Below are 27134 nucleotides of genomic sequence, written 5' to 3'. Positions count from 1 at the left end.
TCTCGGAGCTAAATGAGATTTGGTTTCACTTGCCGGAATCTCACAAAAAAAGAGTCAGAAGTGTCAGGATTCTGAGTACACATGACGTCCAGGCTGGATTTCATGTGTATTCATTATCAGGACACTGTAGTAATGTTAGGGCTTGTGTATGTAGCTGCACATAGTGAAATATCTATATCGCTAGTGCAGTGTAAATGAATGGAGAGGAGTGCATGATGCCGATTGGTCAGCGTCATGCACTCCTCTGTACAACGCCCACTTGGTCGAAAGTAAAAGTACGCCCACTTGGGCATTAAGAAAGCTCATTAGCATAAACCAAAATCGCTCCTAACGTTGTGAAAAAAGATCGTTTTTTTAAATAAAATGCATTACTGTCACCTACATTACAGCGCCCATCTCCTTATGTAGGAGACAGGGCACTTATAATGTGGTGACAGAGTCTCTTTAAGGGGTTAAACTCTAAGGCCCAGGTCACAGTTTTTTGGGGGTTAATTTTGATGCAGAAACCACGTCAGAATCAGCAGCAATAAAACGGGCTGAAATTGCCCCCTATTGATTAAAATGGGAGGCAGAGGCGTTTTTTTCCCCCAGGCGGCTCTTAGGAAAAAATGCGGCATGTTCTTTCTTGCCGCGGTTCCACCTCTGACCTCCCTTTAAAGTCCATGGGATGCAGAAAAAAACCTGCGGCGCTCGTTTCCAAGCGTTTTACATGACTTTTTCCTGCCTGCAAAAAAAAAAAAAGGAATTTAGTGGCAGATTTTTTCTGCCTGCAAAAATTTGTGTGTGAACTAGGCCTAAGAGTGAAAACATCTCCTATCTTTACTCGGGCGGCGAACACGGTCATGTGCATTATCGCTAAGAGTCCCAGTAGTCGGACCCCCACCCTAAGGGCCTGTTCATATCACCGATCGCTTTCCGTTCCGGGGTTCCATATCAATGGTGACGGAAACATCGCTAATGGTTTCCGTTCGTCACCATTCTGGCAGGTTTCCAGACGGAATCAATAGTTGAGTCGACTGCGCTATTGATTCCGGCAGGTTTCCGGTTTTCCAACGGAATCAATAGCGCAGTCGACTCAACTGATATCAATGGTGACTGAAACGGAAGCTGTGGTTTCACTTTCCGTTGTGGGGTTCACCCGACGGAAACCTCCGACGGAACCCCGGAACGGAAAGCGAACGGTGATGTGAACAGGCCCTTACAGACACCTTTCCAGTACATATATGTTTGTGCCTGGAATACCCCTTTATGTATATTGAAAAGTGTGTTATTTAACATTTTAATCGGCCATGTCTGAATACAGGCACAGTGACCCAGTATATCAGCCTCAGGAGACGGCATAGCACCATTTTCCCTATTATTATTAAAATAAATAAACTGAGCACGTGATCAGTCCTTAGCACAGGTTCCCATGTGCAACGCCGACACGGCCACGGTCTCTATGGTAACGGGGGAATTTCCCGCCACCAGAGGATAGTCACGTGACCGCTTCCAATCAGTCAGTCGGACGGGCTCCGAGCGGGAGGGAAGATCTGAAAGCGCCGTCGCCGCCATGTTGAGGAAACTGACTGTGGACCAGGTCAACGATTGGTTCACCATCGGTAAAGAAGTGGCTGATGTTAAACTACTGGGCGCCTGGTCTGATCACAGTCAGGGTTTGGAATCGGGGGATCATGAAGAAAACTCCAAGAGGCCCAAGGGGTATGTGACGTATTCTGTACGCCGGTTCTCTGCAGCCCGTGGCTCGTTAACTCTTGAGGCACTACAGCCCCCAGCTTACCTTGTCAGCCTCCTGGGAGTTGTAGTTTCACCTCATCCCCTGAAGAACCGCATGCCGCTGATAGTCACGCTGGCCACATGTGCTCCTTCAGGCCTTAATCACTAAGCGTTTTTTTTAAAATGCAGTTTTTGAAGCCACAGACAGAAATCCATCGTAAAGGCAGGGGAGGTATATAGGAATGATGTACACCTTTTTTTTTTTCTCTTCCACTCCTGGTTGTGGCTTCAAAGACTTGACCAAAAAACTGCGCTAAAACTGCACTGTGTGAGTAAGCCAGGGCTGAAGTTTTGTGATGTGGTCATTGGCCATGCAGGCCTTTTTTTTTTTTTTTAAATGTGCGGAATTGATGTTTTTTATATAGAAACAGGTGATCATCCTCTGTATTTTGGTGCAATTTTTTTTTTTGCTCGTCAGATTCAGTTCTGAGATAGAAACGCAAGATAATGCTGCAGATTTTAAAATACGCACCGCAGATCAATTTGCATGCAGAAAAATTCTGCAACATGTAGATGAGATGTCATATACTTTGCGGTTACCGTATTACACTGTGGATTTGCTGCAGGAAAATCTGCACGTAATACGCAACGTGTACGTATGGCTTTAAGGGGATTACCCAGTCCCTAAAGAAAAAAAAAAAGCATTCAGAGCCCGGATTGCAGATTCTGTCAGACTTGATGGGAGTGATTGTTCTGCATGCACTGATATTCTCTTTGTCAAAACAGTGGACAAAATGGAATTTGACAAGTCAATGGGATGTGACGGATTCGGTACTCCATTCTGGGTTTCATTAAATTATTAAAAATGGCCTGTCAGAACTACATTAAATAGCAGAACATGAATGCCTGGAGGGTCTACGTGCAGCTGTTTGGCATTAAAAGCAGTCAGTTGGCACTACATAGGTTAAAATCCTGTATACAAATGACTCTTACCCAATGTTTTACTTATCATAAATGCATAATGAGGTATTGATATAAGGTAGTGGTTCCCAAACTTTCTGAGGCCGGGGGCCCACTTTTGCCTGAGACTTTTGTTTTGGACACCCCATTTGAAAAAGAAATCCCTGCAACATAAAAAACAACGATAATTGGGGTGGGGGATGGGATAAAGGTAAGATGTTGTGCTTCCCTGAAGCTCGACTAAGGCCTCATTCACACGGCAGGGTTTCCCGGCCGGGTGCCGGCCGTTCATAAATCGGCTGGCACCCGGCTGCATTAGGAATGATAGACCCCTAATGGGGCTATTCACACGACCGATTTTTTGACGGCCGGAAAATCCGGCCGTCAAAAAATAGGACATGCTCTATCTTTGCCCGGGCACCCGGCCGCCCGGCTCCCATAGAAGTCTATGGGGCCGGGTATTACACGGCCATCACCGGAATGTGTTCCGAGTGATGGCCGGGTTTCCCGTGGCTTGCGCTCTATCTCCTCCTCCTCACAGCGCAGAGTGCATGTGAGGAGGAGGAGTTGATGCCATTCTGACGAATGGCATCGCTGCACACTGTGTTGCAGGGCCGGGTTGTACAGCAGGTGGAGGGAGCGCTGCGCTGGCTCCCTTCCCCTGCTTGTTAAAAGCACCCTGGCTCGGCGACATTTTCGATGGCGCCGCTAGTAGCAGCAGCTGCTGCTGCTGCGGCTGCTACTACTGCAGCGACGCCACTATAGCAGAGCGGGGAGGTATCTCCCCGCTCTGCTATGTGCTAGCCGCACTTTAGCTCCTTGAAGGAGCGGAATCCCCGTGTGTTCGGGGATTCCGCTCCTGGACAGAGCGCTTGATGTCTCTGTCCATATCTGGGCAGTGACATCAGGGGAAACTCCTGAAGCGGAATCCCCGAACACATGGGGATTCCCCTTCAGGAGTTGCCGCTGATGTCACTGTCCGGATCTGCCCGGCCCGGCACGGATGCATAACTTTATGCAAACCGGCCGGGCAGAATGGCCGATTTTACCGGCCGGGGCTCGGACCCGACCTGGTCGTGTGAATCCCGCCTAAGCTCGTGGATCTCAATGGCCATCAGAGGCATAGCTAAAGGTTTAGCACAGGGGGGGTTGAAGCACATCTTAGTGGGCCCCAAATAAGAGCAGAGCTGCAGCTCGGCCGCTTTACTGTGACTGGAGACCTCTTCATCCGGTGCCTAGAGGCAGCTAATCGGTGCAGGGCCTGGGTGTTGGACCCCCACCGATCATATACTGATGACCTATCTGATAGGTCATCAGTATGAAAAACTGGTCCTTGCCCGGACAACCCCTTTAAGTTGTCATTCTGCGACTGACCACGCCCCTTTCACCAAGCCACACATGTTTGCGTAATAGTTTCGTGGGCTTCATAAATGCATCAAAAAGGCATTTATTTTTTTTTGCACAAATTGTGACTTTTGATGCTCTTGCAAATGTTCTAGTTAAAGAGTCTCTGTCACCACATTATAAGTGGCCTATATTGTACATGACGTGATCGGCGCTGTAATGTAGATTACAGTAGTGTTTTTTATTTAGAAAAACGATCATTTTTGACGGAGTTATGACCTATTTTAGCTTTATGCTAATGACTTTCTTAATGCCCAACTGGGCGGGTTTTACTTTTTAACCAAGTGGGTGTTGTACAGAGGAGTGTATGACGCTGACCAATCGGTGACCAATCAGCGTCATACACTTCTCTCCATTCATTTATTTTGCACATAGTGATCCTGCGTTGTTCACTATGTGCAGCCACATACTCGCACATTAACGTTTCTGCAGTGTCCTGACAATGAATAGACATTACCTCCAGCCAGGACGGGATGTGTATTCAGAATCCTGACACTTCACTAACGTTTGTGGTTGATTTGCAGCATAGCAGGCGTAGTCTCGCGAGATTATGCTGTAAACTGTCATTTACAGATTCATACAGAACTGTTATTGAAACTATTAATTTATTATCTTGTTCAAATACCCCACGCTCAAGTTTAAAGAAAAAAAAAAAAAAAGACTAAAATGGGGGCACGGTTGTACGTTAATATTTTGTATGTGGTTTCTTGGATGCAATTCAGAGCTCACTTGTCTATTTCCGTATCTCCCATAGACTAAATGGAGGTTTTGGCCCTGATGCTATTATTTTTGGAGGTTCCCACCAATAAAACATTTATTGCATATCCTTTGAATGTGTTATGGTCGGAGTACCATTTTAAAGGGGTTTTCCCATCAGAGACCTTGACATAGATGCGGGTCTCAGTGTCGGATTAAGTAGACCATGGGCCCTGGGCTGTTACCCAAACTTGGGCCCCCCTTCCTCACCGCCGCCCTGCCGTAACTATTTTTAACACTACCTTTTTGGGCAAGCATTAACAGTGTTACAATTTCCCTTCTCACAGCGCGGTGTCCCTACATACTGACAGTATCACACTGTGCAGGGACACAACCTCCTGACAAGGGGAATTGTCTATCAGTCCTGGACTGCAGAAAGACTTTTTGTGAAATACAAGGATTCCTATAATAAACATGTCAGGAGAGGTGACAGATTCTCTATAAATCTAGTGACTCACAGGTGACGACGTCTCAGATTCTAGTAGTTTTTTTCCTCTTTTCTTCTCCATCCGGTCCAGCGCTCATGACGACTTCTCCCGGCCATGACTCATTTCTGCAGAATTTGCCACTCAGACGTCTCCTCACTTTTCAAACATTTCCACACCTATAAACGAAAATAAAGTTATCATGGTGCCACATACTGTGCCCCTAAATATAATAGCACCAAACACTGCGCGCCTGAATATAATAATACCACACACTGTAAAACACCACATACACACAGCCCCCTGTACATAGTGCCACACACAGCCCCTGTAGATATTACACACCCCCATAGATATCGCCATACACAGCCCCTCTATATATCACACATCCCCCCGTAGAGAGCGTTACACACAGCCCCATATAGATAGTGCCATACAGCCCCCTGTAGAGAGCGCCACACAGCCCTCCCCCTCTTGTAAATAGCACCAAAAAGCCCCCCCCCTATAAAGAGTGCCACACACATACCACTGTGGATAGCACTACACAGCCCCCCCTTGTATATAATGGCACACAGCACTCCCCTTGTATATATCCCCCTTGTATATAGTGGCACACAGCGCTCCCCCTTGTATATAGTGCCACACAGCGCTCCCCCTTGTATATAGTGCCACAAGGTTATGTACACATTTAAAAACGTTATATCATAATTTTATATATATATATATATATATATATATATATATATATATATATATATTAGTATGTATGTGTGTGATTGATTGATTTTATTAAAAAATATTTTCACTTTTTGAGATACAGCTGCTTTGTATCCTGTATCCGTCAGGTCAGCAGGACTGACGGGATCAGTGAAACGGGCCCTGCGCTAAATTATAATCTTAGATGTGATAGATTTGAGGTGGATCCTGCGTGTCACTGATACTGTCAGTCCTGCTGACCTGATCAGTGACACGCAGGATCCACCTCAAATCTATCACATCTAAGATTATAATTTAGCGCAGGGCCCGTTTCACTGATCCCGTCAGTCCTGCTGACCTGACGGATACAGGATACAAAGCAGCTGTATCTCAAAAAGTGAAAATATTTTTTAATAAAACGTAATTACAAAGTTGCACCAAACACACATTTTTATAAAAAATAAATAAAAACGACGTGATTTTTGCAACGTTTTTTCCGTAGACAATGCAGGTTTCGTTTTTTATCGTTTTTATGCACACTTTTTTTGCTATTTTAGAATTTTTATTCATAAAGTTTGAAAATAATAGTAAAAAAATAAGCTTTTTTAAGTTTCAGCTATTTTTTTTGGTAATAACATAGTCTTACCCTAAAACAGACCTTTTATTTGTAATCGTCATTGTTTACCGTAAATTTTAATATATTACATGTCTGTATTAGGGTAATTTGGTCAGCGCTAGCGTTACAACAATGATTGGCGGGGGGGGGGGGGGGACGTTTTTTTTTGGGGTGGGTATTTTATGTGTATTTATTATTTAATTTTTTTTTGCACTTTACTTTATTATTTTTTATTACTATGGTCTGTTCCTCAAAGGTCAAAAAAGACCTTTGGGGAACTTTATATATATTTTTTTCTTTCTTTTACACCATCTTTTCCCCTGTAACTGGAGCTGCACAGCAGCCCCAGTTACAGGGGAAATCAGCCCTCTCATAGTGACGATTGTCACTAATAGGGCTGTGCTGGGTCTAGTTAGACCCAGCAACAGTCTGTCACTAACGGCACCCGGCGATCAAGTGACCAGTCACATGATCACCGGGAGGAATAGAGACAGCGCTGCTGCTGCTGTCTCTATTCCTATACACAGCGTTCATTGAACGCTGTGTAAGAAGACAGAAGCAGCGAAAGCTGCTTCTGTCTTCTCCTCAGGGTTCCTGGCAGTCACTGACAGCCGGAGACCCGACATTCAGCTGCCCGATCGCGCGGGCAGCAAGTTAAAACCCGAGCCGTAGAAAGTCTATGGCTCGGGTTTTAAGGACCCGTCCCTGACCGCTGGCCGTAAAAATACAGCCAGTGGTCGGGAACCAGTTGGGCAGGAGGATAAGCCGACTAACCTCAGCGCCGGTGACCGCCCGCCCGTGTCTTCTCTGGCAGCTTTGGAGCAACAGAACAGCCGTCCGTCGCTGTTCTGTTACTCATGGCGGCGCCCGCACTTGTCAGGGAGGCGTGTCCTACCCCTTTCCCGGCCAATTCCCTGCTCCTCCCCTCCTCATCTTCGGAAGTTAGCAGCGCTAGCGCGCTGAATAGGTTTGTAAGATAATGTGCGGTTCGGGCTGCCATGGGCCCCCTGGGAGCCTCGGGCCCCGGGCGGCCGCCCGAATCGCCCATATGATAATCCGCCACTGGCGGGTCTCACCTTTGGGACCCACACCTATCTCTAGAACGGGGAACCCTAAACCCTGTTCTACTGCTGTGTTGTGGCTAAAGCGTGTGATTACCAACCATGAATTACAGAAACTGCGTAGCTTGCATGCTACGCTGCTTCCGTAACTGCCCTTCACTACTATGGGAGTTATGGATACAGTGTTTCTCAGCGAGCTATGATGTTTCTATAATTCGTGGTTGGAACTTACACTCTTCAGCCACAACACCGAGCAGTACAACAGGTTTTACGGGGCCCCGTTCTAGAGATAGGTGCGAGTCCTAGAGGTGAGATCTGCATCTGACATTATGACCTATCCTGTGGATAAGTCATTAATGTCTCTGGGAAAACCTCTTTACGTCTTGAACAGAACAGAGGTGTGATTTACTAGTTCAATACCTACATAAAAACAACCGAATCATGTAGAACAATATGGTTTATTGAATAGAACATGTTCTGCCACAGGAGAATATAGATCTTGATTTAGGGAAAATCTATTCCATCTAATTAGTATATAATAAATTCCTGCATTTTCCTGCCATTTCTGCATAGACGTGTTTAATATTATTCATGGTGCATGAAATGTCTAATATCTATATGTTTACCTTTTTGAATGGAGCCTATAAGACCTCTACAGATGACTATACTGTTTTTAGCTGACCAACACAATTACACAAGAGCTTCCCAGGTATCTATCTCAAAGCCTAGTTCCTGTAAAGCTGACCCTAATTAACCCTAATCCACCATGTCAGACTTAGGCTGGGTTCACACGAGCATGTTACGTCCGTAAAGGACGGAACGTATTTCGGCCGCAAGTCCCGGACCGAACACACTGCAGGGAGGCGGGCTCCTAGCATCATAGTTATGTATGATGCTAGGAGTCCCTGCCTCGCTGCAGGACAACTGTCCCGTACTAAAAACATGATTACAGTACGGGACAGTAGTTCCACGGAGAGGCAGGGACTCTTAGCGTCGTACATAACTATGATGCCAGGAGCCCGGCTCCCTGCACTGTGTTCGGTCCGGGACTTGCGGCCGAAATACGTTCCATCCTTTACGGACGTAACATGCTCATGTTTACCCAGGCTTAGAGATCAATGAAGCTGAGACATAAAGAGCTGTGTGGTGGGGTCCTCAAACTGTGGAGCTGGTTTAGTGTTCCCTATATGTTACAAACTGGGACGGTGACAGCTGGATCAGCTCTACAGTGTGAAGCCCCCACCAAACAACTCCCCATATTTTAGGTTCCTAGAAGGCAGAGTGTGACATTTGTGAAGTAGGGGTATTTGGGTTAATGACTTAAAGGGGTGTCTGCTTTCAGCAAATTAATGTTGTTTTTTTTTTTTTGTATAATTAAGTTATACAATCTTCCAATATAATTTCTGTATTGGTTCCTTTCTGTTTTCAAGATCTCTGCTTGTTGTTGTTCAGTAGGAACATTCATAGTTTACTTCCAATGGATAAAATTCTGTCCATGGTCATGTCATGTGATAGACACACGGGTGCTGGGATCGTTAGAAGACAGAACTCAGATTCACATATATAACTGTAATGAGCAGTCCACCTGTGTGTCCACAAGACCATGGACAGAATTTTATCCCCTAGAAGTAATCAATAAATTTTCCTACTGAATAACAACAAGCAGAGATCTTGAAAGCCGCAAGAAATTAATACAGAAAGTATACTGGAAAATTGTATAGCTTCTAATGATACAAAAAAATGACATTAATTTGCTCAAAACCGGACAACCCTTTAATATTCAGGTTTTTAATAGCGTTCAGTTTTGACTAAAGGGTAACTAAACTTTTCACTTTGCCGTAGTGAAATGTCATAAGTTTTGATTGGTCGGAGTCTGAGCACCGAGGCAATCGGTGTGATTGCTAAAACGAAGATGCAGAAGAGCTCAGGCGAGGGCTGTGCCCTTTAGTTTCAGAGCGGCTTTCCTTGGAAAGCTGAGCGAGCGGTGTACGGACTCACAGGCTTTCTATTGAGCTCAAATACTGCTCGTAGGAAAGCCAATCGTAAATGAAGCTGCACAGCGCTCACCCGAACTCTTCTTACATTTGTTTTAGCGATCGGTGGGAGCCTCAGTTCTTGGTTCAATGGTCAAAACTATGACATGTCAAAAGTTTTAAAGGAGCTTTGCTCTTCACTAGTGATCCTCAAATTTGGCGTTGGACTCTTGGTAGCAAGTAAGTAAAGTATTTATATGTATTTAATGGAACCTGTCAGCAGTTTTGAGGCCTCAAAGCTCCTATAGGGGATTGGAAGGGCATTTTAGACTTAACTTTTATTCTTGGCCATCCAAGTTGCATGACTGAGATACCGACGTTTGATTCCCTGGTGTGGCTGTCGCAAGTGCCGCTCTTTGCCATGCGTGATGGCTCTAGAGCAGAAGTGCAGCGTGCATTGCAGGAGCACTTGCACATCGAGTCCCACCTTATTGGCACTTGCGATTTGCGTGCCAGGGGAATTAAACATAATTTTCTTTGCATGACCAAGAAAAAGATAAGTTTAAAATGCACTTCCCATCCCCTATATCACTCTCAGCAGTTTAGAGACCTCAAAACTGCTGACTGGTTTCCTTTAAAGGGGTTTTCCCACGAGAGACATTTGACATATCTACAGGATATGTCAGATGCAGGTCCCACCTCTGGGACCCGCACCTATCTCCAGAACGGGCCCCCTAAACCCTGTTAAAGCCGCTGTGTTGCGGCTGAATGAGGTGAATTCCGACCATGAAACATTTTATATGGTCGGGAGTCATGTAAACAGCGTAACTTGCTGAGCTACGCTGTTTCCGTAAGTCTCATATAACTTAATGGTAGTTACGAAAATAGCGTAGCTCGCATTCTACGCTGCTTCTGTAACTGTCATTCACTACTATTGGAGTTACGGAAACAGTGTAGCTCAGCGAGTTAAGCTGTTTACGTAACTCACGACCATATATGAAAAACACAGTCGTGTGCATGGGGCCTAAGGCCTCATGCACACGTCCTTTACTGGTTTCACGTCCATTTAAATCAGATCCGTGTGCCCGTTATGACTTCCGTGTGGTGTCCGTTGTAACTCCGCATTAATTCCCTTGTTCCGTTTTTAAGACGTTGTGCTTCCGTTTGTCTTCCATTTTTAACGAACCATTAAAATCCATCTTGTGTGTTGAATGCAGGTAACTTTGGCATACCCTGCCATTGCTTGGCAACTGACCCGTGTAAAACAGACAGCACACGGATGCCTACCGTGTGCCGTCCGTTGTTTTGATGGACCCATAGGCTTCAATGGTCGAGACAGACACTGAACCACAGACAAAAGTAGGACAAGTTCTACTCTTGAGAAAAAAGGAAACCCCTGATAAAATGAGCATGACCCAAGTGTGATCACTACAGCACTTCTGGCAAAGACTTAAAGGGGTTTTCCCACGGGGGTCATTTATGACATATCCACAGGATATGTCATAAATGTCAGATAGATGCCGGTACCACTACCGGCCCCTAAACCCCTGTTTTACCTCTTTGTGTGTTGGCTGATTCCCGACCATGAAGGTAAAAACAGCGTAGCATGCTGAGCTGGGACCCACATCTATCTGATATTTATGACATATCCTGGGGATATATCCAAAGAAGTAGTAGGACAACAGCACACGTCTTCAAATCATCAAAGTGGTTTTATTGTCAAGACATCCACAAACGACAAGCAACGTTTCGACCCATAGTGAGTGAAGGGTCTGTCAAGCCTTCACTCACTATGGGTCGAAACGTTGCTTGTCGTTTGTGGATGTCTTGACAATAAAACCACTTTGATGATTTGAAGACGTGTGCTGTTGTCCTACTACTTCTTTGGATATACATCGTGCTGGAGTGGGTTTGCCTGGCTTGACAGCGTGCACCGCACCATACTCGGGACTAGTGCTGCTTCAAAAATCTCCTTTTTTCTGATATCCTGGGGATATGTCATAAATGTCCCTCGTGGGAAAACCCTTTTTAAGGTCCATTTACACGGGCCAATTATCAGGCAAACGCTCGTTCATCGGCTGATTGTATAGTTTATTCAGCAATAAATATATGTGTAAACGGGGAGATGTGCTGCCGACATGATGGAAATGTATGTGGACGAACACTCCTTGTGAAAAGAGCAAATGAGCACCAATCAACGAGCTGCCTTGTTGTACGGCGCTTGTTTTCACAGCCCATATGGGGCTATTTGATAGGATTTTTATTCTCAGGCGGAATTGATAAGCTTCGTGCTGTGCAAACGTAAAATGGAGAAAGGAATATTTTGTACTTAGGCCGGGTACATCCTATATAATTACAGCACATTGCCGTGGACGACAACTGTAAACTACCTAATAAATGTAAAAGCAGATGGCAATTTCCACCAAACGTGGCAAAACAGATTTGCATGAAACCCCTCTAAGGTCTTATTCAGGGAGTCGGGCTCCCAGCATCATAGTTATGTATGATACCTGGAGTCGCTGCTTGCCCCCCGTGGGAATACTGTCTCGTACTGTAATCATGTTTTCAATACAAGACCGTAATACCACAGCGAGGCAGGGACTCCTTACATTATAGATCACTATGATGCTAGGAACTCTGCTCCCTGAACTGTGGTCGGTTTGGGAAATACGGCCAACGTACGCTCCGTATATATCACGGACCGAACATACCCATGTGAATGAGGCTTAGACTTGACTAGTTGATCTGTGACCCATTATAAGATCCTTTTTTAACATAAAATTCAGACATGATACATCAACTGTTGTGCTTTCATATGTATTAACCATGTGGTAACGATGCAGGTACCTCAGTACAGGCTTGGCATGTAAACTGAGAGATCCGATTGTCTAATGCGACTGGCACAGCTGATAAACATTTAACCTCTTCACTGCTAATGAATTCCTGGCTATTGTTGCTGGCTTCACTTTTTTGGCTTTTATATTTTCAGTTATTTTAATCCTCTCTTGCCCTCCCGTACATAATTATTTATTTATTTTTTCAGATGACTTTTCAGAATAAGCTGTCATGTGTGTACATGAGGAATAACACTATTTCTGGCCATTATATGACTTATTTTGATTTTTTTTTTAGCAGCTTTCCCTCTGCATGCTTTATCTCTAATTCCCTGTTTTTTTCTGAGCTAGGGGAGCTGTGCTGTTAGGGGGGCAGGAAGGATAAGGATTATTTCAAAAGTGTTTGTCCCTCATTAGAAAACCTCATTAACATGCTAATTTTTTTTTTCTTTCAAACAGACGTTTTTTCTATGTAGGGAGAAGCAGCTGGCAGACATCCCTGGCACTGCTTATCTCAGTAAAAATAAAGATTCAGGCTGGTCAAAATTCAATCTGTACCCAAAGACAAAAGATTGTTATAGGACCGTGTAAAGCCTGGCTTTTAGGAGACTATTGCTGTATGCTGAACAGTCGGGCTCTATTCAGATTAGTGCGCTCTCTTCTGCGTTTATTCACCAGATAATTGTGTGGGATCCTGGCCTTAAACTGGAATCAGTTTCTCAGTTTTGTTGCAGTTTTTGGCTCAGTTTTTTGAGCCAAAGCCAGAAGTGGATCCAAAAGGAAGTAAAGGTATAAAGAAAAAACATGCATCTCCTTTCATTTGTGTCCGCTTCTGCGTTTGGCGAAAAAAAATCTGAGCCAAAAACTGCGTCAAAACTGTGTGTGTTCGTGTTCCAGGCCTAAGGATATAATGAAAAATGGCTAAGCGTATCCGACTTCGAGCCCGCAGGGAATTCTGTCTTAAAAACTGCACCATATTGTGGGGCAGATTTTTGGGCGGAATATCCACTGTGGAAAACAGACTTTGAAAAAAAAAAACAAAAACCCCCAATACTTACCCACCTGGGTGCTGACATTGCGACGCGTCCCTCTTGTGATGATGCTGAGCCTGTGTGACCCCCTGCAGCCTGTGATTGACTACAGCAGTCACATAAGATAAAACGTCATCCCAGGAGGCCTGCATGCATAGAGAAGAACCGTGAAGCAAAGGAGCAGTCGCTAGGACAATGCCAGGTGGGTAAGTATAGACTTTTTTTTTTTTTTTAAATTAACTTGAAATAAAGAAAACAAAATGTTGTTTTCACACTTGAGATTTTCTGTGGCAAAATCGGAGCGATTCCACCACAAAAGTAACATTTGCTATTTGTTTTAGGTTTTACATCCCTATTGAATTCAATGGGCAAAACCTGCAACGATTTACGTGAATTGAACGTTTTCGCACAGACTTATTTGTTTAAATCTCATCCACTTTTGTGCTGCTGTAAATGCTGCAGATTTTCTGCACCGAATTCTGTTGTGGATGTTCTGCAGCGTTTACGCTACGCCCTAAAGGGTTGTAAGTGTTTAAAACAGCGTCACACTGGTCTTTGAACTGCGTCTGGTATTGCAGCTTAGGACCATTCAATTAAATGGGGCTAAGACATTTGTTCACATCTGCATCAGGGCTCCGTTCGTGGGTTTAGTCGGAACCCACAAACGGACTTTAAACTGAAACAAGCGGAAACCATAGGTTTCCAATTGCGTCACCATTAAAAATCAATGGTGATGCAAACGGAAACCTATGGTATCTGTTTGGTTTTCGTTCATGCGTTCCCCTGACGGAAAGCTCAGACGGAACCCATGAACGGAGTCCCAACGCAGATGTGAAGGAAGCCTTAGCTGCATTACCAGATACAGCCCATGGACAGCAGTGGCGCTATTTAGTTATTTTCTTTGTCTAATCTCTACAACTCCAGTTCAACTAACCAAAGACTTATAATCTTGTTTGCCTTGTCACCTAAATCATGCACACAGTGACAAATAGGAAGATCTTACATTACATTGATCCCTTTTACCGTATGTTTCCTGACCTCCCCATGGTAAGTGATCTGTCAGGGTATGTTCACACGGCCTATTTACGGACGTAAATCGGGCGTTTTTGCCCCGAATTACGCCCGAAAATAGCGCCTCAATAGCGCTGACAAACATCTGCCCATTGAAAGCAATGGGCAGACATTTGTCTGTTCACACGAGGCGTATATTTACGCGCCGCTGTCAAATGACGGCGCGTAAATAGACGCCCGCGTCAAAGAAGTGACCTGTCACTTCTTTGGCCGTAATTGGAGCCGTTATTCATTGACTCCAATGAATAGCAGCGCTAATTACGGCCGTAATGGACGCGGCGTTCAAGCGCCTGCACATGCCGGTACGGCTGAAATTACGGGGATGTTTTCAGGCTGAAACATCCCCGTAATTTCAGCCGTAACGGACGCCCTCGTGTGAACATACCCTCAGGCTGGCATACATATGTAGGAAATATTTCAATACTGTGTTTTCAGTCAAGATCGCCTCATCCCTTTTTTCTTTTTTTTTTTCATATGTAATTTTATAGTCAAGCAGACATATTGAGCTTGTCTGTTGCTATATAATTATTTTTTTCCATACTTGTCTACCCATCATAAACTATTAGTTGAAGTGCTGTATCTGTCTATTTGCATATAAAAATCCAGGAACAGGAAACAAACGTACACGAAATACCGGAGCATGGGTATCACTTACTGGTACAAAATAGAAGTTCTCTCTAGGGTCGTACAATGTATATAGTCTATTATCTGTAAAAATAGCTACGATACCTCACTAAAAATAGGATTGCTTACTGTGTTTTCTATTTATAAAATGTGCATAGAAGTCTTAGATGCATATGGAGATTCTTTAAAAAAATCTACTCTATTTAAAGCAGTGGTCTGCAACCCTTGGCGGCTGTGGTTTGTCGTTTCAATGCAGCTGGAGGGCCACAGGTTGCAGATCTCTGACTCATGGAAGCAATCGGTTAATAAACCTTGGTCATTTTGTTGAATGTGGGTATGCGGAAAACCCCCTCGCTCTAACTTGATGATGGGTAGTAATATGGCAGATTCCAAATTTGATGAGTGAAGGTTGGGAACAAGCTTTGGGTATTCCTATCCACATAGCTGGACACAGTCGGTATTTCCTCCTTGTGCGGGTTTGCATCACCGGGCATTGTGAAGTTGACCGGGCAGTTGGCATTCCACATGTCCAGCAGCTTCACCTGTTGATTTTCTCTTTCTATGGAATTCAGGAAATCCTTCAGGACTTGCTTGAATATATAGACAATTTCCCAAGGTAGCACATCATTCTCTGCCAAAACTTCTCGAAATCTAGGAACAGAAGTGTGGTTAATAAATTATAGATTAGAATATGAAGAGAACTGAACCATCAAGGATGGTTTCACGGGAGAATAGAAGAAAATCTAGACCTTGTACTAAAGCGTTCTTAATTCAGCGATGACGCATCTTGTTTTCTTTTTTTAAACTCCTTTTATTGAAGGAGTTACATAAACACTGGGCCTCGCATGTCGGACATGCCCATCAAGGATTTAGAAATGTGTGTTGCAAGGATTAGAGTTGACAATGCTGTACAATAAACTTTAAACTTGAACATAAGTAACATACAGTGTTTGAGCTATTCAATGTTTGAAGTTATCAACAGAATGGTAAGACAATTGATATTATAAAGGCAATATGTTTAAGCATATATTAACCAGATAGGTTAGAAGAAGTCTGCAGGGCTGTGTGAACATCTGACACTGGGGTGTTGGGGTTTTTCCCATTTTATAAAATGATGGGGATGAGAAGGCTTTGATGGATGACATAAAGTTGTATGAGTTTGTTATTAATGGCTGGTGAAACAAATCTATGGGATTATAAGAGACCCAAACTGGACTCATCGTCCAAGGATGTAATCCGCGCCTTCCACATACCCATGGCTAGCGAGGCCCCATCTTATTTAACGGTTATTTCCATCTAATGTAGTGATGGCATATCCTTAGGATATGCCATCACTTTATGATCGGTGAAGGTCCGACCTCTGGGGCCCCTGCGATCCTGGGAATGAAGAGGCTGATGTAGCGCTGCGTCCTCTTCTAAGTTTCCCCTGCACAGAAACTCTCTTGACCACCTGGCTGCAGGAAAATGCAGCCGTTCCTATTCATTTTAATGGGGCAGTGCTGCAGTTCACTGCATCTGGCGCTTCTGTGAAGCCGATGCAGCACTAAAGCAGTGCTGCAGCGTCTTCATTCTTAGGATCGGTTGGGGGTTCCAGAGGTTGGGCAATCACCGACCATATAGTGATGGCATATCCTAGCCAATACTCCTTTAAAGGATTCCTAGGTTCTAGCCCTTCATCCAGTGATATGCTTTGATCTGGGAAGTCTGATGCGCGTAATGAAATATTAATGCATTATAGTGGGCCGTGCGGAGTCTTTTTATTACAAATGACGGGGCAGAGCGAAAATGTAACTGCCCCAACTACTTTTAGACCAACTGAGGAAATCTACATTCCCTGTAATTTAAAGGGTTTGTTTAAGAAAAGCCGTTATTTTATAACCTTTTAGAAAATTCTAAGTTAATAGAATAAACTCTTATCCAGAATGGAGAGCAGCTACAAAGAGCATCTTTCAGTTAGGAGGACCTGACACGTCTGTTCATTACATGGACTATCATTGATTACATGGGAACTGTGTAATGCTTTAGTTCTCCAGTGGTGGGGCTGCAGGCCAATTGAACACTTGAAATAGTGACAGTGTTGGTACTTTCTCATCCAGAATCACAAATGCAATTATTTTTTTTTTTTCTCCATTTCTCTGGAATTGGTTTTATAACTGCTGCAACAAAAGACACGTTGCACACTCTGATTACATTGCATTTCAATTTGAAGATATCTTAAAGCGTAGCTAAACGTTCGACAAACTTCTGACATGTCATAGTGACATGTCAGAAGTTTGTATTGGTGGGGGTCCAAGCACGGAGACCCCCACCAATCGCTAGAACGAAGCAGCTTAAGAGTTCGTGTGAGCGCTCAGCTGCTTCGTTTCTGGTCGGCTTTTTCCGGAAATCAATGTATCAGTGTACGGACTCAATAGAAAGTCTATGAGCTCGTACTCCGATACATCGGCTTTCTGGAAAAAGCCAAACCGACCAGAAGCAGCTAAGCGCTAACACGAAGGCTTCAGCTGCTTCGTTCTAGCGATTGGTGGGGGTCTCCGTGCTTGGACCCCCACCAATACAAACTTCTGAAATGTCACTATGACATGTCGGAAGTTTGTTTGAACATTTAGCTACACTTTAAGATTCTGTGTAAAATAAAAAGTAGTGGTTTTCTCAATTCTATGGCTTCCTTTATGTACTGCTTTCTACTTATGACGCTTTTCAATCCTTTTTTCACTGCAACATGACACAAAATTGCTGGATGGCAACTGGTATCATATGTCACAAAGGTTGGTCTAGCTAAAGCATGCAAATGCAAAATAATGGGGGATTTACAACAGATTCTGGACCAAATTGTGTCAAATTTATAAAATTATAATTATTTTTTTTTTTTTACACCTCAGTCCCCCATTTAAAAAAGGTCTTAAAAAAAGAGGGTGTGGCTAAGAGGAGATGAAAAATTCACCCAATTTATTAATGGCGTGCACTATTCTTTTTATTGGTGCAAAGTATCCCAGCCAAGAGTGGGGAGTAGGGAAGTAAAGTGTCTAACATGTTTTGCAAGATGTGCCAAATCTATCATACGGTATTGACTGAATCAATACCGTAGTCAACTGTGCTATCAAAATGACGGAACCCTTACACAACGAAGACCAACTGAAGCCATTTGCACCGGATCCGTCACCATTGAAATGAATGGTGATGCAAACGGAACCCTATGGTTTCCGTTTGTTTCAGTCAGGGTTCCGTTCATGGGTTCCCCTGATAGAAAGGTCCGACGGAACCTGTGACCGGAGCCCTGATGCAGATGTGAACGTAGTCTAACGTCTACAAAGTTCTGGTTTTGCAGCTAAAGTTGCAGGAAGGTATGAAAAAAAGTATTTTCATTTCATTGAAGCTCTTGGCAGATAAACTTTACATTTTTAGCCAAATCTAAGCTGCCTGTGACTGCACTACATGTAATACTCTGTTATCTACAGAAAAAGCTCTTAATGTTAAAATGTATGTGTTTCGTCAAGATATAAAGATGTGAAGCGTTACCTGCTCAGCACCGTCCCTGTATGACAAGGCTGAATCTGGGAACACAGAAGCTCCAGCTGTTTCTGCTCGGTGACCGGGATGCTCGGCTTCAAGCTGTAATCGTTTCTCAGCCAGTTATAATCCGCTCCGGTTTTCTGTCCCCTCTGCTCGTTCTCGATCTCATGCAGCAGCCGTTCACGCTCTCCCAGGTGCCATTGCAATTCTCTTAACAAAGTCTTGGTCACCACTTCGGAGCCGGGGTACTGAGTGGACTTGTCAGATTCTGCTCTTGACCATTTCATCCAACCAAAGAATGGCATCTTTTTCCTTCTGGGTGCTGTAATTGAATTTAATTTAGAAAATATTTTCGGAATTACATTTTTCTTCGTAGGCCTTTATATTTATACTTATCATTATTATGCAAATGCAATGAAGAATTTTGACCAGAAAGCATAAAATGAGACCTTAATAACGTAAGTGTAAGAAAAAACCACATAAATGGCTGCTTCGGATAGTTTACCTTTTAGTCCCAGTCTGTTTGTGTCCTTTCTTTTTGTCCTGGAATTTTTCTTACAGGTCTTGCATGGATTCCTATTAAAATATATTATGTTAAGTTGTATTAGAGTTCAGCCTAGAGATCTCCTTTTATGTCCAGGCTAAAGTCCGTCCTCCTTGGCACCATATAAGAATGGAAGCAATGTTGAGTCCTTGCTGAGGACATCTGACAAGATAGTGACCTGATGTGCACTAACTGCATTCGTCGATGTGCAAGACCTTAAATTTGAACATCTTTAGCCGAAAATAGAAACCTTCCTTGAAATCCCCCCCCCCCCCCCCAGGATGCACAAAAAGTACTTCGATAAAACTTACAGTGCAAATATTCTCTCCTAGTTCAGTAGTTGAATTATAACATTTAGTTTAGACGACTGATGTGTGTTTGCAGATTTGGACTACGGTGCAGGCAGTTCTTGGTACATGGACGGAAAATGGCACATTTCTCATCTAATCTAAAAGGGATGGCTCGAAGACATATAAGCATCCACTACTTCATGCAAAAATAAGTACATACCATTATCACGCTGGTGCAGAGATGAAATGTAATCCAGTAATTCCTCTTCCTACTGTATAGATGAGGCGCTCATTCATGTTCTGACGATTTTGTGCACTAAAGGTCGCTGGAGCTGTCCCACCCCCCCCTCCTTTTTTTTTTTTTTTTCCGTTTCAGTTATCTAGTCTCTTTTTATTAGTCTGAACCCCAGGCATGAGGAGACAGCTCTTCTCCTTACGTACTTTCCCAGATTACTGGTTTTACAGCTCGGATTTTTCTCAGCATTGTTGCTGCTTGTTTTTGTTTTTTCTCTTTATCCCAGAGATGTTGAATTGTTGGCTAGCAGAGGCTGCGTTAATGTGCCCTAGATGCCATACAACATAACACATGACGTGCATGGCGGTTATTAAAGCAGATATTATACACTGGAAACATTCACATGTCAACATTAATAATGCTCAGCTGGAAGGTTTTCACATTGCATTGTATATGGTACTATCAAAATCTGAAGGAGCTGGCCGCATAATGACAGAACTGTCTTTGCAAATTTTAAGACAAATTGAAAGCATGACTTCTTACCGCCTTCTTCTGTGCGGCTTCCACACCTCCCCTCCTAAAAATATAAAATTCTAACCTTTTAAAGGGAACATTTTGTATTTTTTTTAATAGGCAGAAAAGCAAAATATTTCTAAAGGCGCTTTATTTTCAATTTGCTTTCCTAAAGAGCAGTTCCCTGTTATATAGGCATTGAAAGAATTGGGTTGCATTCGGACAGGGGTAGCAAAACCATTACCGAAGTCGTAATATTGGCAAAAATCTTCCATGTGTTTACATATGGTTTTGCATGGATTCCTATTTGAATGGGGACGACGACACACCATTTTTTCCCGGTGTAAATTTTTCTTTTAGGCCTCATGCGTTTTGGCCCAGTTGTGTATTGTGCACCATAAGGCCTTATTTACACGAGCGTTGCGCACCTCTGACTATCGTTTTTCACGGCCGAGGTGCATCGGTGCTGCGGGACCCTATGTCTTGCATCCCTCATAGATGAGAATCTATGGAGGGATGCGCGATGCGTCATTAAAGGGGTTTGCCGCCTTCCTAAAATCTTTTTCCCAATGGCTTCAAACTACATGAATTTACAAAACCAAGCATTACTTGCCTCTCCTTTCTCGCAGTGATCCAGCGTTGACTCTCCGGCTCAGCGTCTATAAACTGTGTGTGAACATACACACTGTCACTTCTTCGTCCTTTTTTTACAATTTTTATATAGGGCAGAAAAATCCCCATTCATCTCAAATAATTGTATTTAGTTTCTGCGCGGCAGTTGATCAACTTAGATTTGATTTGACGATACCGCTAATCGATCGGTGCTTGTTTATTTAATTCACAAGGAGCAGTGATAGATTATGTATGAGGACGAGCGATCGTTACTATGATCCTTCACACCCATACATTTCCATCATGTCGGCAGCAGATATGCATCCGACTAGCAACGGTTTTATTGGCCGCATAAAAGATCTGATCAGCCAATTAATGCTAGTTTGCCCATTTGGTCCATGTAAAAGGGGCTTTAGAGGCACACCGGAGCACTTGCCTGCCAAAGCAGGTGGTCCAGCTGACTGACGGATTTGGCTTACGGCAGCATTGTGCGACTTCTATGTACAGTGGATACATAGAAGCTGCAGCGGTAAAAGAAAATAACAATTTTAACCCCTTAGTGACCAGCCCATTTTAGGCCCTAATGACCAAGCTATTTTATTTGTTTTTCTATAGTCGCATTCAAAGAGCTATAATTTTGTTATTTTTTCGTCTACATAGCTGTATGAGGACTTGTTTTTTGCGGGATTAGTTGTACTTTTTAATAGCACCATTTTTGGGTACATATAATTTTTTTATTAACTTTTTTGGGGGGGATTATAAAAAAAAACTGAAATTCCGCCATTGTTCTATGCGTTTTTAAATTGAAGCCGTTGACTATGCGACGTAAATAACATGTTACCCTTATTCTATGGGTCGGTACGATTACGGCGATACCACATATGTAGAGGTTTTTTATGTTTTACGACTTGCACAATAAAAACACTTTTGAACTAAAATGATTTGTTTTTGCATTGTTGCTTTCCAAGAGCCGTAATTTTTTTATTTTTCCATCAATGTAGTGATTTTTTGGGCTTGTTTTCTGCGGGACGAGACGTAGTTTTGATTGGTACTGTTTTGGGGTACATGGGACTTATTGATTCATTTTTATTATGACTTTTTTGGGGGGCAATGGAAAAAAATAGCAATTTCGCCATTGTTTTTTGAGTTTTTTTTTTACGGTGTTCACCTTGCGGTTTAAATGACATTAACTTTATTAATGGAGTCATTACGGTCGCGGCGATACCACATATGTGTACTTTTTTTTTTTTTTTACACTTTTACTAAATAAAAGCACTTTTTATGGAAAAAAAATGGTTTTATTTATTTTTTTACTGTAACTTTTATTATTAATCTTTATTTCACATTTATTATTTATTTTATTAGTCCCACTAGGGGACTTTACTGTGCGATATTCAGATCGCTGCTATAATGCTCTAGTATACTTCGTATACCAGAGCATTATTGCCTGTGAGTGTAAATCTGACAGGCAATCTGTTAGGACGTGCCTCCGGCGCGTCCTAACAGGCATATGTCCAGGGCAGACCTGGGGGCTTTTATCAAGCTCCCGGCTGCCATGACACCCCATCGGAGACCCGCGATTGCATTCGCGGGCCGCCGATGGGTGACAGAGGGCGCTCACTCCCTTTGTAAACAAAGTTAAATGCCGCGGTCGCTATTGACGGCGGCATTTAACGGGTTAAACGGACGCGATCGAAGTAAACTTCGATCGCGGGCGTTGGAGCAGGAGCTCAGCTGTCATCAGACAGCAGAGCCCCGGCTCCAGCCTGCACGGGAGACCCGTGCAGGACTTAGACTAGGCGAACGTTAAAAGGAGTCAGCCTAGCCTAAGGCCCCTTAGTGACGAACGTAAAAAGGCGTATTGGTGGTCACTAAGGGGTTAATGTCCAATTGAAAAAATTTATAAACAAATCATTTAAAAATAATAATAATGGCTACAGTTTTACATAGCCTTGAAGACTACTTTTTTTTTTTTTTTTAATAATAAAAAAATTATTCATTCACCTTGGTTAACACATTATTCAGTAAATAGCGCTGGCATCCGTAGCTGTGGGATAAGGACACATCAGATTTGTTTCTGGTGTCACAGTTGCTCTTTATCAATGAACACAATTAAATAAAATGCCTGCAAGCGATTCAGCAACACTTTGACATGCAGCGAGTAGACAGTTTATTTCCACAGTATAAAGTAATAATCCCTCAATGAAAAAGAAGAAAATCTTTAACGGACTTACTCATCAGTTCAGTCTGTTGGCTTGTGTGAGTTTATTTACAGTAATAATTTGCTGTAACTGAAGGTTGTGTATGTCTGCACTATGTAACATCCGCGTGTGTTTCTTTCTTAGGACGCAGTATGAAATTTCATATGTTGCTGAGTTCAGACACCTGGAGGATCAGGAGCTACAGACGTACGCCAATCATGATCGTAAAGAACCAGGTATTAAAACTGCGTTACTGGGTTGTCGCCCAGATCCAACTTGCCAAAACTACCAGTGTTCATATTAAAGACTTGTAAAATGTATAATTTTGTATTTCAGATCTCTGGAGTAGGACTTTTTATAGCCAGATCTATTTAACTGGATTCAGTAGTTTTTAAAGGGTTGTCTCATGAACACTCTTGTGATGATCAGCTGGCTTCTCTAACCCCTGGTGATAAACTTATTTCTGGGGGAAGTTGGGCCTGCCCAAACATTTTCCCGTGCAGCCGGAAATGTAGCGTTACATGGCGGGCATTCAAATGAATGGCAAGCAATGTAAAGCATGGGCGAGCAGAGTCTTCCTGAGCTGGAGTTTCTCTAATGCCCCCTGCACATGCTGCACATCTTGTTGCAGAAAATGTTTGTGACTGAAAAGGAGTTTCATAAATCTTAGGCTACATTCACTTTTGCGCTAGGGCTCTGTTCCGTCGCAGCTTTCCGTCGGAACGGAGCCTTGACCGACACAAACGGAAACCATAGGTTTTAGTTTCCATCATGATTGTTTTCCAAGGTGATGGATCCGGTGCCAATGGTTTCCGTTTGTCTCAGTTGTGTAAGGGTTCAGTCGTTTTGACGGAATCAATAGCGTAGTCGACTCCGGTATTGATTCCGTCAAAACGACTGAAAACTTGCACAACGGAGACAAACGGAAATCATTGGCACCGGATCCATCACCATTGAAGTCAACTGTGATGGAATCGGAAACCTATGGTACGGAAAACTCAGTCAGAACGGAGTCCTAGCGCAGATGTGAAGGAAGCCTTGATTGGGTTGTTTCTGCAGCAAGCACAAAATCTGCAGCGTGTGCACGAAGCCTTACAGAGCAGCTGTCCATTCTTTTTTTTTAAATCAGACAAGTTTTTATTGAAAATACAACATGAATTATACATCCTTTTCATTTCTGATAAAGTACAAAGAATCAGTCAACAGGAAAAAAAGCAAAGTACCAACATAACATCTTGTGCTTAGACCAAAATTCCTGTAATTTACATTACACTTTGCCTTTCATCATCATTAGTTGTACCAGTATATATATCCCTTTCCCTAACCCTAACACCCGAACTCCCCTCCCCTTTCGCAGTACCTCCTCTGTTCCTTGATTCGCCAAGTCCCTCCACCTCTTCCCTCCTTCCTGTATGCCTGCCCGCGATTTCACCATACTTTACACATATATATGCGTCAGTCCACCTTCAAATCCCATCTAATGTGTCACATTACTATAGGTGTTCACCCATTTACTCCATTGCTTCTCATATTTATGCATTGCCCCTCTTTTTAGATATATTCGGTGTTCCAGTGATACCGTGTGGTTCACATATCCAACTAGCTCAGCCACCTCCGGGGGATCCGCCTGCAACCAATATTTTGCAATTAATTTCCTAGCATGATACAGAACCTTTTTTATAGCCAGTAATTCTAGCCCATCTCCTCCTTCCTCCCCCATACAACCCAATAAAAAGATCTTAGGTTCCAGTGGGAAATCTCTACCATATACTCTAGATACCATTCCCTTAACTGCTTTCCAATATATATTCAGCTTTGGGCAACTCCAAAACATATGCTTTATATCTGCTCCATCAAACATACATCTGGGACACTCTTTTGTTGTTCTAATTCGCATTTGCCACAGCACCTTAGGTGTCCTATACACCCTATGCAGCAGAAAGAGTTGCGACCTCCTGTGTGCTACACTAATAGAGAGTATTTTGGGCGATCCGATTAATTCCTCCCATTCTTCATCCGCTATCGTCCCTACATCCTCTTCCCACTTTCGTCTAGTCTCTACCAACGGATCTCCTAGGAATTTAGTAAGTAGCATACTATATAGCACCGAAATAAGCCCCTTAGTGTCCTGGGCCTCTAGCACTCGTTCCATCCCTCCCATAGTGGAGCAACTCAAATCCACCAGCCTCTCTTGTGTCTGCATCGCATGCCTGAGCTGAAGATATTGATAGAACCGCCTATGTGAGAGTCCAAACTCTTCCTGTAGCTGCACAAACAGCTTAAGAGTACCTCCTTCATATATCTGGTGCACATATCTAATCCCTGCTTGTTTCCAATCCTGAAATCCTTCCAAAATATTAACCTCCCATAGATAAGGATTATCCCACAAAGGCATATAGTTGGAGCATCCTGCAATCCCCAATATCTTCTTACTTTCCCACCAAACTTTATGTAATAGTAGCAGAGTCGGTTTCCCTCTCGCCTCCCTCCGTAATTTATGCGACTCCATGGCCTCTAATAAATTCGTTCTTTGACCCAGATAGTATACCAGTTTCCCACTGGAGTTCCAATCCTCCCTGTTCTTCCATCCTTTAAAGTGTTGTATTTGGGCTGCTAGATAATATATCCACGCATTCGGAATAGCTAACCCCCCCTGTTCTGCTGGTAATTGTAGCTTTTCCATTTTTATCCTGGGGACCCCCCTTTTCCACACTAAGTCTCTAAACAAATTATGTATTCTCCTGAACCAGTATTTAGGTAACCACATTGGGGCATTGTGCAGAATATAGAGAACCTGGGGCATCAGAATCATTTTGATGAGCTTTGCTCGTCCCAGTGCTGACAGCGGCAACCCAAGCCAGACTTTGGTCCTATCTGCCAATTTATTCATTAATGGTATCACGTTCAACTCGACAAAGTCCTGCACCCTTGCTGATACCGTAATCCCCAGATATTTAAATTTCCGTACACACGGCACTTCAGTTCCTCCAATCATCAATGGTGTATTCACTGGCTGGAGTGGTAACAACGCCGACTTATTCCAATTAATTTTTTTAAATCAATAAATTTTTATTGAAAAATTTTTACATCTTTTTTCAAACAATATAAACCATCCTTGGTCCCCGAACATGGACCTGCATACAATAATACATACAAGTGATATGTCATTGAAGGATATACATAATCATAACCAGAAAACAACCACAAAGAACTTAAGAACTTTACTATGCCATTTTCAAACCAATGATAATATTAATTATGTCATAGTACCATCGAACTTTCTGCATTTAAATGTAATACTTTGAATTTACCCAAAGCTCCCAATAACGTGAGCTCTTGGCATACCCAGAGGGAGACTGCAAAAGCATGGATTCATGATGACATGCTATATTTACCCTGCCTATCACCTCTGATAAAGAAGGGGAGATAATTGATTTCCATGACTTAGCTATTGCCATTCTAGCAGCAATGAAGACATGGTGTATCAGTACCCGATGCTCCGCCATTATGTCTTCCAGGCCAATGTCTAAAATAGCCAGTTCTGGGCAGAACGGAATAGATTCTCCTAAAATTTCAAGTATGATGCGAAAAACCTCCCTCCACAATACCTCCACCTTAGGGCAGGACCACCACATATGCAATGTGGAACCCAGGGAACCACATCCTCTCCAGCAGCCATTAGAACTGCCTTGGAATATGTGTGCACATCTGGAAGGTGTTAGGTACCATCTCATGTGGATTTTACGGGTGAGCTCAATATGGTTAACACATTTGGAGTGACGAGTGATCCAACTAGAGGCCTTCATCCATTGTGCCATGGAAAACGTAGAGCCCATCTCCCGTTCCCATCGCAATATGTGACCTGTCTTCCCCGAGGACTGTTTTTTCAAAATTAGATCATAGCTACAAGCTAGACCCTTACTATGACCTTGCCATTTGAACAGGAATTTATGGTATGGAGAAAGAATTGTGGGTTGAGCTGGGATGGCTATTGTTTGTATCATATGTCGTATCTGGAGATACTGATAAAACATGGATTTATTTACATCATATTCCCTT

General features: G+C 43.1%; 2 protein-coding genes across 3 annotated transcripts in view; one reads left to right on the top strand and one right to left on the bottom strand.

Moving 5' to 3' along the window:
- Positions 1–1470: 1470 nt before the first annotated feature.
- TDRD9 (tudor domain containing 9) overlaps positions 1471–27134 on the top strand; it is a 113709-nt gene continuing 88045 nt past the window's right edge. The window contains exons 1-2 of one of the 2 annotated variants that reach the window (XM_075843872.1): positions 1471–1701; positions 23220–23311. In XM_075843872.1, coding sequence (XP_075699987.1) covers positions 1553–1701; positions 23220–23311 — 241 coding nt within the window. In that variant the 5' untranslated portion in view covers positions 1471–1552. The remainder of the gene's footprint in view (positions 1702–23219; positions 23312–27134) is intronic. The other variant, XM_075843871.1, reaches the window with a different exon arrangement.
- RD3L (RD3 like) lies at positions 15121–19802 on the bottom strand. Its single transcript, XM_075843873.1, has 4 exons — positions 19735–19802; positions 19186–19256; positions 18687–19002; positions 15121–15818 (listed from the first exon to the last, which is right to left on the bottom strand). The coding sequence occupies exons 3-4, from the start codon at positions 18983–18985 to the stop codon at positions 15524–15526; spliced, it is 594 nt and encodes a 197-aa protein (XP_075699988.1). The 5' UTR covers positions 18986–19002; positions 19186–19256; positions 19735–19802; the 3' UTR covers positions 15121–15523.

This window comes from Rhinoderma darwinii, chromosome 12, assembly GCF_050947455.1.
Source record: "Rhinoderma darwinii isolate aRhiDar2 chromosome 12, aRhiDar2.hap1, whole genome shotgun sequence".
NCBI classification, from domain to species: domain Eukaryota; kingdom Metazoa; phylum Chordata; class Amphibia; order Anura; family Rhinodermatidae; genus Rhinoderma; species Rhinoderma darwinii.
Note: the sequence above shows the minus strand (reverse complement) of the source record. Positions and strands in the feature narration are given on the sequence as shown.

Excerpts from the sequence above, each read along its gene's own strand:
- RD3L (XM_075843873.1), bottom strand. The coding sequence starts at position 18,985 with ATGCCATTCTTTGGTTGGATGAAATGGTCAAGAGCAGAATCTGACAAG. Across the intron at positions 15,819-18,686 it reads ACAGGGACGGTGCTGAGCAG|ATTTCGAGAAGTTTTGGCAG; the intron begins GTAACGCTTCAC and ends TTCTGTTCCTAG.